General features: G+C 33.1%; 3 protein-coding genes across 3 annotated transcripts; all 3 read right to left on the minus strand.

Annotated features, from left to right (window-relative positions):
* Positions 1-709: 709 nt before the first annotated feature.
* Positions 710-2,599, minus strand: LOC105648557 (xyloglucan galactosyltransferase XLT2). Its single transcript, XM_012234979.4, has one exon. It carries the CDS (start codon positions 2,238-2,240, stop codon positions 864-866), a length of 1,377 nt encoding a protein of 458 aa, XP_012090369.1. The 5' UTR covers positions 2,241-2,599; the 3' UTR covers positions 710-863.
* A 2,462-nt stretch (positions 2,600-5,061) lies between these two features.
* LOC105648556 (xyloglucan galactosyltransferase XLT2) lies at positions 5,062-7,505 on the minus strand. The gene has a single exon (XM_012234978.4). The coding sequence runs from the start codon at positions 7,157-7,159 to the stop codon at positions 5,627-5,629; it is 1,533 nt and encodes a 510-aa protein (XP_012090368.1). The 5' UTR covers positions 7,160-7,505; the 3' UTR covers positions 5,062-5,626.
* Positions 7,506-11,979: 4,474 nt separating this feature from the next.
* On the minus strand, positions 11,980-13,064 carry NEET (2 iron, 2 sulfur cluster binding protein). The gene is made up of 2 exons (XM_012234984.2): positions 12,727-13,064; positions 11,980-12,315 (listed from the first exon to the last, which is right to left on the minus strand). The coding sequence occupies exons 1-2, from the start codon at positions 12,945-12,947 to the stop codon at positions 12,207-12,209; spliced, it is 330 nt and encodes a 109-aa protein (XP_012090374.1). The 5' UTR covers positions 12,948-13,064; the 3' UTR covers positions 11,980-12,206.
* Positions 13,065-14,547: the final 1,483 nt, after the last annotated feature.

Here is a 14,547-nt window from a genome sequence, read left to right on the forward strand (position 1 = left end):
AAAGACTGAAATTCTATACTGGCCCATAATTGAAGTAGTTTTAGCCCAGTTCAGAGACATGTATTTGTAAGACAAAGTTTTTGAAGCCCAGATGGCCGAGACCATGGGCTCTATCCCATAGTCAACGTTGTTTAATTTGTAATTTTTTTTTTTATTTCATATGGATTGTACCGTTTTTAATGGGTTTTAATTATTGTGTAAGTCTATTTCAATTGTAGCATGGCTTCGATTCAGTATAAATTATAATATATTCTTTTTACATATATCTATTAGGAAAAAAAAAATAAAATTTAACCTATAGACAGACAAGTTTTATGCCAACTTCATCTTCTGTTTCTTTGGATAATTTATGGAAATTTGAAATATATAAACATATAAATTCATGAGTAATTATATATACATGCACATATTACATACGAATTTGTTTTATAACAATTGGCATTTAGTTATTATAAATTTGTAATAAAGATTACTAATGAGTCGAATATAATCTGTGAAAATCTTTTAATTATGGTATTTTTGATTATTAAATATTTATCTTTTATGAAATTACAGAAGTGCTAATAGACTCGAAGAATAATTATGGTCTAATAGCCTTTCCTTTAAATGAAATTTATTAATTTGTAAGGAGGACTCGCCTTTCATTTCTTATATGCTTTATTATGTAATTCAAGTTTTTTTTTTTTTTTTTTTTTCAATACATCACAAATTATCTAACATATAGTAAAATTTGACACTTCGAAAAATAAAGAAATAACAAAAGAAATGGCGGAGTTGGTGATAGCCCAACATTTTCCCAACCATAATGATCCTAAAATACATAGCAGAAAGAAGAATGAGAGTTTAAGGCTTCAGTTTGCTTTCTATTGTCCCGTAAATCTCCTCAAGACTCCATCAATGGCAATATCAAAAGCATCTTTTACATTGTCCAAGCCCCTCTTAGCATATACAATTTTTGGTATATATTCGATAACTTTTTCCTTCATTTTATTTATCTCTTCTCTACTATACTTCTCAAGCTCTCCTGTTATAGTTGTCCTTCTATTCATCACCTTATTATGGTGTATAAATACTGAGTAACTCTTAGCCTCATCCGGCAAGAACCAGTCATATTGATCATAAGCGGTTCTCTCCCAGAAAAAAACCGGGATTGACCCAGCCACCATGCAGTCAAAAACCGACCGCCTCGTGTAGCTATCTCCTCTAGGCTGCAAGCAAAAATCGGAGTCCAAAAACGCATCAAGAATCTCCAAGTTGCTGTGACTGCACCGAGTCTCTGCACAATCCACTACCCGGCAGGGTACTGATGAATCGTTTTGACACTGACTCAGTAGCAATGCTCGAAAATCATTTTTCACTTTTCCACGTGTTGCTCCTACAAAGCTAAAGAGTTTTGTGCGGTTATACGTACGGACGTAGTTTTGCCAAAGCAAAATGTCTGCGGCTGATCTTGGGTGGAATCCAGTGGGGTAAGGTACACTGATATCAAGATGATCCCAAGGGTTTTTCTCAATCAAGAGTCGTGTAACACCTTGCATGCCGTTCATTCTGAAGAAGCGGGACCCCCATTCTTCATCGCTCTTCCGCCGGAAATCCCAAGTAATGCGTCCCAGTGAGATGAAATGATCATAGCCGTTAGATTTCTTCCAGTAGGGTTGATCCGTGATCCAATTTAACAGCAGCTCACAGTCTCTATCGCGTTCCTCCGCACTGGAATTAGCCCATAGATACCTTCCGACCGCTAGTCCAGCATAAAAAGGAATGTAGAACGCTGTAGCGGAATCTGGCTCTAAAGTTCTACACTGATGGTTAAGAACCCTATTATGAAAAATAACTTCCAACGTAAACTGATCAGTTCGACGCCATGCCGGAGCAAGACTCTCCGGCAAGAATTCTTCAAGCTCTTCATCTCTCTTGCCAAGCCCACCGTTGGATATTGCTTCGCAAGATGAGCTCCAGGGATTCAAATCATGGCAATTGGTTAATAAATCTTGATTGAACATGGACGGAAGGTCATAGACATAAACCATGCCGAAAGGACAAGGGTTTCTGTAGATGGAGAATCCATAGCTAGGAGAGAAGGAAGCGCGAGAGGTGAAGATGAGGTAAAGGTGAAGAAAAGGAAGAGAAATGATGAAGTAGAGGCATGCGTTGCAGTAACTAACAGAGTTGCGTAACTTGAAAAGGTGTTTGAATTTTTTCATTGTCGCCGGAATAGAATTATAGCGGCGGATTTGCATGAGGATAGATGGTAGGAGTAGAGATAAGCCACTAGTGTAGTGTGTGAAGCTGAAGGAAGGAACAGTTCATCACCTTTATCTATCGCATGTCTATCACTAATAGGTCAGTTTGAAAACGAAAGAAAAGAACAAATATTGAGCACGTTACAACTTGGTTGCAGCCAATATGAGGAAAAAACATAATAATTATTGCCTGTTGAGACAGAATTTATGTTTTTTTTCCCTTATTTTTTTGGTTTTTTAGAGAGACTTGTATCAAAAAGTGTATGGGCTGAAGTGGTATTGGTCATCTATCACTATTTTTTGGTTTCTTGTAGTTATCTAGTTATGCTATTGAATTAGTTGTATATATTTTTTGGTTATCTATAATATTTTTAGTGAGGTGAAAAGGCTTGGTTATATATCATAGCTGCAAGCCTTTCAGCTGATTGCGTTGTGCCATAGGAGGTATAAATAATTAATTAATGCATTATGTAGCTAGCAAATAATTTTAAGCAAATCATTGAACGCGTTCTGAGTTTGTTACACCTTGAATTTTTCTCTATTTTGGTAGTTTCTTTGGTATTTAATAATATATATTCCTTTTGTGATAAAGTTATTGATAAGATAAATTGGTGTCACTTCCATTTTGTGATTGATGCAGATTATATACTTAATTATAAACTAAAATAATTGAGATCAACATGTTATTTGTCATTTAACCATTTCCAGCTAAATAGATTGAAAAGGAAAAAGAAAGAAAGAAAAAAGACAAAACAAATTATACATTTTAAAGTGTCAATTGAAAATGTAAATAATTTTATGGTCTTTTGTGAAGTTCGCAGATTTACAGATTTGTTGTGATTTTTTATTTATTGAAACGGTGTGCGTAAGCTGAGTTCTAGTTTGAGTTTTACGTGGGTCTCACTAATTTATAGTATTACACCTTAATTTTGAATTTAGGGTAACTTAAATAACAAAGGTTGTTCCAGGGTGAAATTGCAACTTTGCAAAAAGTTTGGGGTAAAACGTATGAGTAGCCCAAAAAATGATGATCAATAATACCATATCTGCATATGGTCCTGCTTCATTCATTCTACAAATATGGCAGCTGGCAATGCTTAATGTTGTAGGGTCAAAGGATTGGAACGTATCAAGAAATGACGATGACCACGCAACAATTAGAATCTTTTTTTCTTATTGTTGAAATTAATGTATGATAAATATACAGACTCACAACTGTAACCAAAAGAAAAAGAACAGAAAACAAAACTATACTAATAATGAAGAAAAACAATTTCTTCTGGTGAGTGAAGGATGATATCTACCTCTGTTTTAGGGCACAAAAATCTGTGCAATCAATTCGTGAAACACATGCTGCTTTATGCACCACATATTTAGTTGCAATCGAAAAATGCTTTATTATTATACCCAATATTTTTTTCACTAGATTTTTGGATGATCTTAGATATAATAATGCGGGTAAAAGTCAAAATTAGTAATTAAATAAGTTCTGTAAAATATGAATTGATGGCTCATGAAACAAAATTAATTCCAATTCACTTGATTCAATTTAAACTGCGCAATTTAAAATTCAATTTCTTATAGCCATGTCCAATTAATTAAATTTATATCATCTTTTATAATTTGAGAATAATTTATTATCTAAAAAGTTGATTTATATAAACAAATTCAAATTATACTTCTCAATTGATAAAAAGTATATTTCTCAAAAAAAATAGGTAATTTTGAAGAAAAGGAAATTTAAGAGTATTTTTATTTAAAATTCACTATCAATTGAAATCAAAATCTCACAGTTTTAAAACTAAAACCCGCATCTCCCAAAGCAGTAGTCATGCGTTTTTTTTTTTTTTTTTTTTTTTTTTTAATGTTTTGATGACCGTATAGTTAAGTAGAGCACAATTCTCAAGTTGTCATTAAGCCGACAACGTACGTATCCTGGTCAGAAACGAGGACTCGTTAAGAGTAATGACATGAAATCTAAGCCTGTATTTCCTTGATTGTCGCCGTCAGTATGCCTCTTTCCATTAACTTTGATAAGTCCAGTTCGAGAAAGGAGCGCTCAACTACTCATTTTACCGTTACCTAAATATAGAGAAAACGATTCCTTCTGCATAGCAATAGGATGCAAATTAAAATAGTTAGATCCATGCAATTAGATTGCTGCTCGAAATATATTTGTCTTTCTTCTCTTTTCTGTTTTTTTTTTTACCAAAAACATTTATTCACCTGCCAAATGATCTTCTAAAGCATGATTGTGTTTATGGATGACAATTGATCAGTGTTCTTTTTTCTGTTGGGAATACTATTTTTATTATGTGCCCAACCCATTCAAATGATTATACATACATGCGCAAAAGGCTAAAATAAATTCTAAATGAATAATGTTGTGTCGGTTTCCATCGTTGTCATCTTCCATTTTAACCTGATATGAGACTTCCATCAGATTTTATAAGTCCTGCTTCCAAGAATGCTTCTTCATAACGGATATTATTATATATATTATTGTACTACCCCATATATACAGTTAATTACCAATTGTGTTCTCCCAGGATAATTAAAATAATCAAATAGAGCCAATTTTAACCTGATATGAGACTTCCATCAGATTTTATAAGTCCTGCTTCCAAGAATGCTTCTTCATAACGGATATTATTATATATATTATTGTACTACCCCATATATACAGTTAATTACCAATTGTGTTCTCCCAGGATAATTAAAATAATCAAATAGAGCCAATTCCAATATATTTGAAGAGGAAAAGTACAAAAAAAAAAAAAAAAAAAAAGGAAGAAAGATAAAAAGTGAGATTCCAATATAGTAATAATAATAATAATTGTTCTTCAACATAATATCATAAAAATGAAAAGCAACGCTATGGATGCGTACATATAATGTGTGTTACAGCTATCACACTAAAACAGTGATGAGCAACAAAAGCGAATCTAATTAACAAAACTGAATATAAATAGATACATTTGAATCCCATGTAAATGTAAATTTGCAAAAAATTGAACTTATTTTTGTACATTATTACTACCTTCAACCTTATCATTTATGTTTAATATTCTGGTAGCTGATCATGGCCGTTCATCCAAGTAATATGTGTATACCAATTAACAAAGATAAGAGGACCATCGAGTTGGTGGTTCAGTGGTCCTGCTTGCGGTCTCTTATTAAATTTACCTCCACCACCAACCACACAATACCTGCAACTCTGGAATCTTTTCTCTTCACAACCAAATCAATACGGGTATAACAGTATGAGTATCTGCCTCACTCTGAGGAAATTTTATCAAAAATTGAAAGAAGAAATAAAAATAATCTATTCTACAACTTGGGAATTTAGATTCCCTGATATACCCTCATAATTATCACTGTTATTACCATTTGTAACCATCCTCCTCTTGCTCCTTGAACCTCCTTAATACTCCATCTATGGCGACATCAAATGCGTCTTTTATACTCTCTAACCCATTGTGGGATCTTGCGTATACGAATTTGGGTATATGATCGATTACTTTTTCTCTCATTTTCCTTACCTCTTCTTTACTGTAACTCTCTAACACTTTGCGCACGGAGGTGCCATTTTTTACATCGTTTCGGTGTATAAAAACAGAGTAACTCTCCGGTTCACCAGGTAAAAACCACTCATACTGGTAATAAGCGGTTCGTCTCCAGAACAAAACCGGAATCGAACCGGCTAACATGCAATCAAAAATGGACCTGCGAGTGAAACTATCGCCTCTCGGCTGCAAACAGAAATCGGAATCCAAAAACGTTTCCAGAATTGCCGATGTGCCGTTAGAGCACTTAGCTCCGCCACAGTCCACGACTCGGCATGAGTCCGACTCGTTGTGACAGTGGCTTAGCAATTGACCTCTGAAATCGTTTTTGATAGAGCGGCGTTTGGCTCCGGCGAAGCAGAAGAGATTCGTACGATTACGCGTACGGACAAACTCCTGCCACTGCAGGATATCGGCGTCTGATCTCGGGTGGAATCCAGTTGGGTAAGGCACACCGACGTCGAAATAATCCCACGGATTTCGCTCAATCAAGAGGCGAGTAATATTTCTCATACCTGGCATGTAAATGCAGCTGGAACCCCAATCCTCCTCTTTTGACCGTCGAAAATCCCATGAGATACGCCCCATCGCGAGGAAGTGATCCCAGCCGTTTGATTTATTGTAGTACGGTTGATCTTGAACCCACTTCAGCATCTTATCACAGTGCCGATCACGGTCTTTGGCAGTGTAGTTAAACCACAAAAACTTTCCCACCGCAAGTCCTGCATAAAACGGTATATAAAACGCAGTTGCATTCTTTGGCTCTGTAGTCCTACACTTGTGCTTCAAAATCCGATTATGAAATATAATCTCCAAAACAAATTGGTCGGTCCAGTACCAGGCCGGTGCCAGACTTTCCGGCACAATCCCAGAAAGTCCGGTAGCCCTCTGGCCAAAACCGTCATTCTCCAACGCATCACACCTAGAACTCCATGGATTTAAACCATCGCAACTTCGAATTAATTCAGTGTTGAACGCACTGGGTAGATCATATACGAAGACTCTTCCTAATCCACATTCATCAATATCATCAGCAGCAGTAGTGACTTCAGTGGAACTGATAATGGTGGGGGTAGGGATGTTAACGTGGTGGGGGGCTGTGGAGGGAGAGGGGAAGTGATGGTGGCGGTGGGAAAAAGAGAGGGGAACAGAACGGAGGCTAAGGAAGAGGATGATCTGGAAAAGGAGAACCGAGAGGAGAAGCCATGCGCGTGATTGATTAAAGTAGGAATGCGAAAGGAGAGAGTAAAGCGAGTTGAATGAATTCTTGCAAGGATGGACGCCGTCTGGCGGGCTTCTGGGTTTTCTGATGTAGGGTTCCTGCGTGGGCGGACTGGAAACGGAAAGCATCAGAATTATGGAGATTCAGTTTTTTCCGGCGACGATCGGACCGTAAAAATTGTTGATTACGTTGCAAAAGCTTTTCTTGTTTATTTCTAAGCTATAAAGATGCGGGGGGCGGTGAGCGGTGAGGTAGAGAGCGTGGGGGTTTGAAATGGGGCGTTTATTGCTGCGCTGTGTTTTGAGCTTTCTGGAGGTTTTCGCATGAGGAAATGCGAAGTGAGGCATCGGTGATAAAAAGCTAGGAGGCGCTAGCACGTATGCGGCTAGATAACCGGCTGCTTGCTTAGCACGTGTACAGGCATGCGCATGTGGCTTTACTCTCGCGTATTAACTGTAAAAAGCTAGGTTTCCGTTTGCTTCCTTTTTCAGTTTCTGCATTTTTTTTTTTTTTTTTTTCCTAATGTGTTTGGACGTAGTCACGTAGAAAATACAAGAAAAAAGAAACCAATAAGAAAGAAATATCTTGTTTGCAGAGAAGGAAAAAAATAAGGTGAAAAGGGAAAGTAATATTTATTTTCCTTTTAAAACTTTTTCTTTTTTTCCCTTTTTTTGTCTTATTTCCTTTTCACTCTAATTTAATCGGCGTAAATCAGAAATTAAAACCTACTATAATAGTTTCATGAGAATGAATTACAGCGTCTAGTCTAGTATTGGAAACTGCCGTTGCTTTTATGTTGTAAAAAAATTCAGGATATTTTCAATTTGAATTCTGGAATACCTTTCAATTTAGTTACCAAATTAGTAAGATTAAGTTCTTACTCTAATAAAAACCAATTTCTATTTTTCTTCTTTTTTTTTCTTTTCTATTTTAAATTTCTTCACTAACTACCAAAACAATGTATTTGAAATTCACTATATGTAAATATATTTAGCATCCATCCCATAGTTTTTGTCATATTTTCTTTTTTCATTCATCCCAAATTGTTACTCTTTGATTGTTTCGTGTTTTAGAAATGAATAATATTTCAAATTTATTATTTTAATAATATTTTAAATTTACCATTTATCTTTATTTTAATATGTTATTTTGTCAATAATTATAATCTTCAATTTACTATATTATTACTAGTTACGTTAATCTTGATATAAATAAAATTAACATATTAATCTTTAGTTTTTCGATAAAATTTTATTTGATTAATTTTAAGAATAATTTAATTTTTATAGATATTAACATAAACATAATATTAAAAAATAAAATAAAAATTATAGTTTAATAATATTAATTAAAAATTTTTAATAATATTAATTAAAATTTTTTGAAAGGGAATCAGCTTAATAAATAAATGTTGAGTTTATAATTAATTTACTTATGAAAAATAATACTACATTTTAAAAATACTAAAGTTTCAGTATGGTCGTCAAAGATGGAAAACAACGAAAATAAAAATGAATTGTTTTCTTTCACACTTTTCATATTTTTATTTTTTTAAAATTTAAAGTTTTTACTATTTAAACAAAACTTTAATTTTTTTTTTTTTTCAAAAATGGAATGCAATTCACCATAAAATTTAAAATTTTATATTTTACATTGGTTCAAAATTTCATTTTAGAACTAAATTAAATACCTAATAGAAATATAGTTAAGTGTTTATCCTTTGATTTATAATTGTTATTATTGTAAAACATCTGCACTCCAAGAAACACATTTAACCATTAAACTACCAATAATTTTAATTAAATTAGTGATTTACCGACCGATAAAACAGTCAAATACTAATTGTAATTATAAGATAAAAACATATTGTGATTGATTCCTTTCAGAATTTAATATTCTACAATTTTCATTTTATTAATTATAATTTAACTAATACTATCAATTTGGTGATTTTTTATTAATTCAGTGATTCAAATAAAAATGTTACCCTTTATTATAACGCTGTTATCTGGAACCATTGAGCCTCCTGTGTTTTTATTTCTTTTAGTCGGGTTAATACTGAGTTTTGAGTTTCATACTGTGTTGACAACTCAAAGGCGGTTCTATTCTAATTCTAACACACCACAAATGACGCGTGTATGCTGTCGCGAAGCCACGGCCCACGTTGAAGATCCCTCAGGACCGACCGACAGTTTTTTTAAAATTTTATTTTCCTTTTAGTTTTCTTTTTTTCTCATTTAAAAAGTTGACCCGTTAAGCAATTTCGCCACGTGTTTCTAAGAAGTGGACCCAAGCGGAGGACCTGGACATCTGTTCAGATTTGTCGTGATTGACCAAACGAGTTCGTTTTGTTTAAACTTGGGAAAAAAAGGAAAAAAAAAAATCGAGGAAACAAAAAAAAGAAAAGAAATAAAATAAAATACTATTAATAAGCAGCGATGATACGGTGGGAAAGGACTAGTTGTCTCGATAGAGAAAGGATAGGTAGCTGAACTGGAGTTCGGACTTCAGAGAAACGACGTGTAGCATCATGTTACTGCCGACAGAAATCGTAATCATACAATGCGTATCGTCGCGAAAAACCAGCAATCCACTCTTATGTATTGAAAATTGGCCTTAACTGAACACTTGGCACTCGGCAGCATCACTTGGTTAAGAATTTAAAACTGGGCCCCATTTAAGCGACATATCATTTTTTTATTTTTTATTTCTTGCCATCAGTTATTTTTCCTGCTAGAGATGAATAATACTATTACAATAGTAATACAGTTTAAGCAGATTTTCACTATAAAGTTTCTTGGAACTACACATGTAACAAGAAATTTTTTTTTTTCTTACGCGACAATCAAAGATTTAAGGAAACGTAATGATTCGGACACCATTGTATTTTCATGTATATGAAAACCCCTTTGCTTCAACTGGAGTAGTTAGTACATAATATAGTACGTTAATGCATTAATTAAGGTTTGATCTCTACCGACAAAAGAGAACTTGCGTATGTGCTTAGATTCTTTAGCAATCCTAATTGCTAACGGGGGGAATCAAAGTTTCTCTTCTTCTTCCTAACATCACTAAACCAAGTGATTAGGTTTTCTTATTTTCCAAAAAAAAAAAAAGAAAAAAAAGAAAAAGTTGATTAGGTGTTCTTGACAAATTGATTTACCGCAAATTGGTGTCCTGTAAATTTGCCCTTTTCAAAATCCTCCTCCTTCTTTTGATAGGCAAAAACTATTTAGTTTTGAAATTGATTGGTTACAACTTGCAAAACTTGTTTGAATATTGAAATTGAGAAGGGCAAGTCTAAAACCATGATTTTAGACCATTTATTTGGAATAATTCCAAACCCCATTAACTGGCTTTGCCTATTGTGGGTGATTGCCCGTTAAAATAAGTGCGACAAAAGCGTGTTTTGTTTATCTTCTTTATCAATCTTTTTTTATTGTTTAGCATCTTTCATTGGCTTTAATCATTGTGGGCCTTTTGTCTTTTTCTTTGTATATTAGCAGCCAGTTATCATTATAATTGTATTTTATTTTATTTTATTTTATCAATAATATCTCAACTTTGTCATCCAAGCACCGATTCTTTGTTATCGTCAACTACAGAAAAACATAGGGCGAGAAAATAAACTAATGAATTGGAGTTTTTAAAAATTTAAGGCAATGGTATACAGATTGGACCTTATGTTTGTCAATTTTTTAACTAGTCAGTCACTTTCTTGAGATTTGAGAATGAAAAAAAAAGACCTTCATAGTTCAAAGGCAGAGTAAACATTTAAAAGTTTAGTTGGATGGAACTGACATCATTCATCGAATAGAATTCATAGTCTCATTATACTTGGTTAGAGCAAGTCCATAACTCCACTTGATGTGCTAAACTGCTTAAGATTTTGACACCATAGATATGAAGATTTTGGGCAAGACTTCAGTAAGTTGTGCAAATAAATAGATACACTTCTTGACCGTTGTAGTTTATTATTTCAATTGATTCCGATGACAGACAAAGTTGGACTCGTATCTTTTGAAACCCAACAGAATATTGACATTTTTATCTTCTCGCTGTTAAGTAGCACATAGGATTAGTCTAATGGTTCTAATTTGGAACATATACGAGGTATAATTTTGAAAATTCAGAGAGGAAATCAACTTCTTTTACAGAAAACACCTATGCTAGCCAGACAATAGGGAAATAGTGACAATTTCTATTCAATGCTTTTATTCCTGATTTAGTTTATATCAGTTCCAATGTGGATGATGGCATCTCAAGTAATAATATAACAGCAAAAAAACTCAACAATCAAACTTACTGACAAGGGAAAGGGGGGGAGGTAGGAGTAATTCTGTTTGGGTTAAGATAAGCGGGAGAAAGGAGCTGGGGTTTCCATGGCACATGGGGTTCTTTTGACTTTGGAAATAATAAAGGTCAGGGGTACAAAGGCCCATCTTTCTCCATCATCTTATTAATTTGGAAGAAAGGGGTTATAGTATTCGGATATGTAAAAAGTGACAATCCCCGTTCACTGTGATTATGTAAGTTCCAATGTGGCTGATGACATCTTGATTAAATATAACAGCAAAAAGAGTCAACAACCAAACTAAGAGACAAGGGAGAGGGAGGGAGGGAGCTAGGAATTCTGTTTGGGTTAAGTTAAGAGGGAGAAAGGAAGTGGGGTTTCCATGGCAGATGGGCTCCTTGGAAATTATGAAGGCCAGGGGTACAACAGGCCCCCTCCTCCTCCATCATTCATTAATTTGAAGAAAGGAGTTCTAGAATTCGGATATATCATTGATCAAAAGAAAATGGCTTATGTACCTTTTTCCAAATTGTAAACAATATAGAAGACCAATATCTAAACCACTATAAAGCATGTCTTGCCTATATGAAGCACAAAAAGCAAACGTTCCATGTTCTGTTGCTCAAGGGGAAAGGGGGGGAAAAGAACAGCTGCTTATCAATTGAAAAAGTTCAAAACTATTTTATTTCGCAGTTTTTCAACTCATAATAAGCTGCAGTTTTACATTCTGCACAAGAGATAAATGGCAACAACTCTAGAGAGTACAGTAAGAACAAAGTCAAGCATGGAATGAGCCAACAGTGTTATGACAAACAAAAAATTGATATTGTCTCCATGCATACATGAAAATTAAACTACAATGAAAATAAGAAAGAAAATATTTACTCTTTCTGTTTTTTCAAGAGCAAAGGTCCAACATTGTCGCCAGTAGCTTTATTGTGCTTTACATGGCTTCCATCACATAGAGGGAAAGTTCCTGACCTCCAACATCTACCATATAACAGTAACAATTTATCAAAATTTCTATACAGCAGTGGGGTGACTTTATCTGTTTTAAACTGGTATAAATAGGAACGCTTATGCAAGATCTAGCATGCTGAACTTGGTCTATAAGGATACATTTGAAGCTTGATATTGAAAAACATGTGAATTCAAGAAATATGATGACATAGCTATAAATTTGGAAAGGAAATTCTATCACAACTCTATCTGATTAATACTAAAACATTGTTTTTTTAATAAAATAGTTACGCCATTTCAATTAAATTCCTGTCTGATTTATAACCTGCAAATCGTTCATTGGTATTGTTGTGATACATATATTTATTCAAGAAAATAAATGGAGAACCAAATATTTATCAGACCAAAATAAATAAATAATGAAGTGAATCAAGTCAGAACCTGCAATAAGGAGTGAGGGGTTTAGAGAGTTCAGCAACGAGAACAGAGTCCACAACCTTCTCCTCGTCCTTTCTAATTTCTGGATTGATAGCTTGAGCTTCAGCTCTTACAGCCACCATACGCCTTGGTGTCGCAGCAGAATAATTAATTGGCTTGAGACCATCGACTCTCGATTTGCTGTAACAGAAACCGGCAGCCAAACCACACGCAATTGTCGCCATTGCAGTAGATATCGGTTTCTCTATCTCACAGTCGTCAATTGAAGGAAGGTAGCTGGCTGTCAAACTTGATAATATTGGCCTTGGCAAGTGGGTTTGAGAGTTGAACTTGTGGAGAGCACGCTCTGCTGCTTTGATTTGTAAGTGCTGTGGAAATCGGGTAAGACACGTGTCCACAGATGACAGGTATGGTCTTATGCGTTGTTGGTAAAACCAACGTCCTGTCGTTCGACGACAGAGAGAGGCTAGTCATTTCATTTCTGCCAATGCATTAGCCAGTGTTTTATAAACGACAACCTCTCCGAATATGTTATTATTAGAGTCGTCTGTAGCTGACACCGCGATATTTTCCAAGTGGACCTACAATTGTGTTTCTCAGTTCACTTCTTTTCTTTATTATTATTATTATTGTTTTTTTACTTTTTTTTTTATCTTGGGTCACTTTATTACAAATAAATAAATAAAACATTTATATGAAAATTATTATTTTATGAGCATTCTTCATATTATGCAAATTAGTTTTCATTTCACTTAAATTACTAATAATAAATTTAACTTTAAAAAACAGATTCTATTTATTTATGTGATATAAATGGGTTAATCAGATCAAGGTTATGGTGAATGAGTTTTAATTGTAAGGATATATTTAAATTTTGTGTTTAGAATTCATGAAATTTAATTATTGAAGCGCATTCATTAGCTCGAGCATATGTTTTTTTGTCTAGTTTAGTGGATTGGGAGTTTAACTTTAACCATCCATATTTTTATTTATGACTAATCTTCTTTACGACGTGCGTTGTACGTTAACTATATTTGTTATATATTCATTCCTTATACTTATTTATTTTTTGTTTATATAATATCAAAGTATAAATTCTTATTTAAATAGAGTGATTAAATTATATTACACTTTTATATATAGTCAATATTTTTTTGATTCTATATCAACATACTGATTCATACAATTTTTATTACACGTTAGTTACTTTGATTTTCTTTTTTAAGGAAAAACTAAATTGATTTATAAAAATCATCATAAAGCTTCTATTTATACGTTTTATAATTAATTTATAAGTTTTGTTAATAACTTTCACTCGTAATAAATAAATATACGTTAATAATAGAGTAAGAAAACAATCTAATAAATAAAATTAAATATTTATAAATAATAATAAATTTTTATTTTTATTTTTGTAGCCAATCAAAATCATGAAAGTATTTTAAAAAATTATTAATAAAACTATATTCTTTAATAGAAATAGGACTTGAATTACATAAGATATCAACATAATTAATTAAATTTGAGATGTTTAAAAATAATAATTTTTATCTTATTTTTTGGCTAATCAAATGAGAGTATACTTTGTAAGTAGAGAAATTTACTCATATCCTTTTTAAATCAAATCTAAATCATCTAGACATAAATTCAAAAAAAAAAAAAAATTGCAAATGCCTTGTTTATATATATTATTTAAAATAATAATATTGAAGCTAGACTATAAATAATAATAATAATAACAAATTATTAAATTATTATTAATAATTTACATACTAATATAATGAAATAAAATATTATTAGACAAAAGAAGATAATAATAGTAAG

Source organism: Jatropha curcas, chromosome 10 (genome assembly GCF_041381405.1).
Source record: "Jatropha curcas cultivar XTBG-Jc1 chromosome 10, XTBG_Jcur_1.0, whole genome shotgun sequence".
In the NCBI taxonomy this organism is placed as follows: domain Eukaryota; kingdom Viridiplantae; phylum Streptophyta; class Magnoliopsida; order Malpighiales; family Euphorbiaceae; genus Jatropha; species Jatropha curcas.

Excerpts from the sequence above, each read along its gene's own strand:
- LOC105648557 (XM_012234979.4), bottom strand. The coding sequence starts at position 2,240 with ATGCAAATCCGCCGCTATAATTCTATTCCGGCGACAATGAAAAAATTC.
- LOC105648556 (XM_012234978.4), bottom strand. The coding sequence starts at position 7,159 with ATGCTTTCCGTTTCCAGTCCGCCCACGCAGGAACCCTACATCAGAAAA.
- NEET (XM_012234984.2), bottom strand. The coding sequence starts at position 12,947 with ATGGCGACAATTGCGTGTGGTTTGGCTGCCGGTTTCTGTTACAGCAAA. Across the intron at positions 12,316-12,726 it reads CCCCTCACTCCTTATTGCAG|ATGTTGGAGGTCAGGAACTT; the intron begins GTTCTGACTTGA and ends GTTATATGGTAG.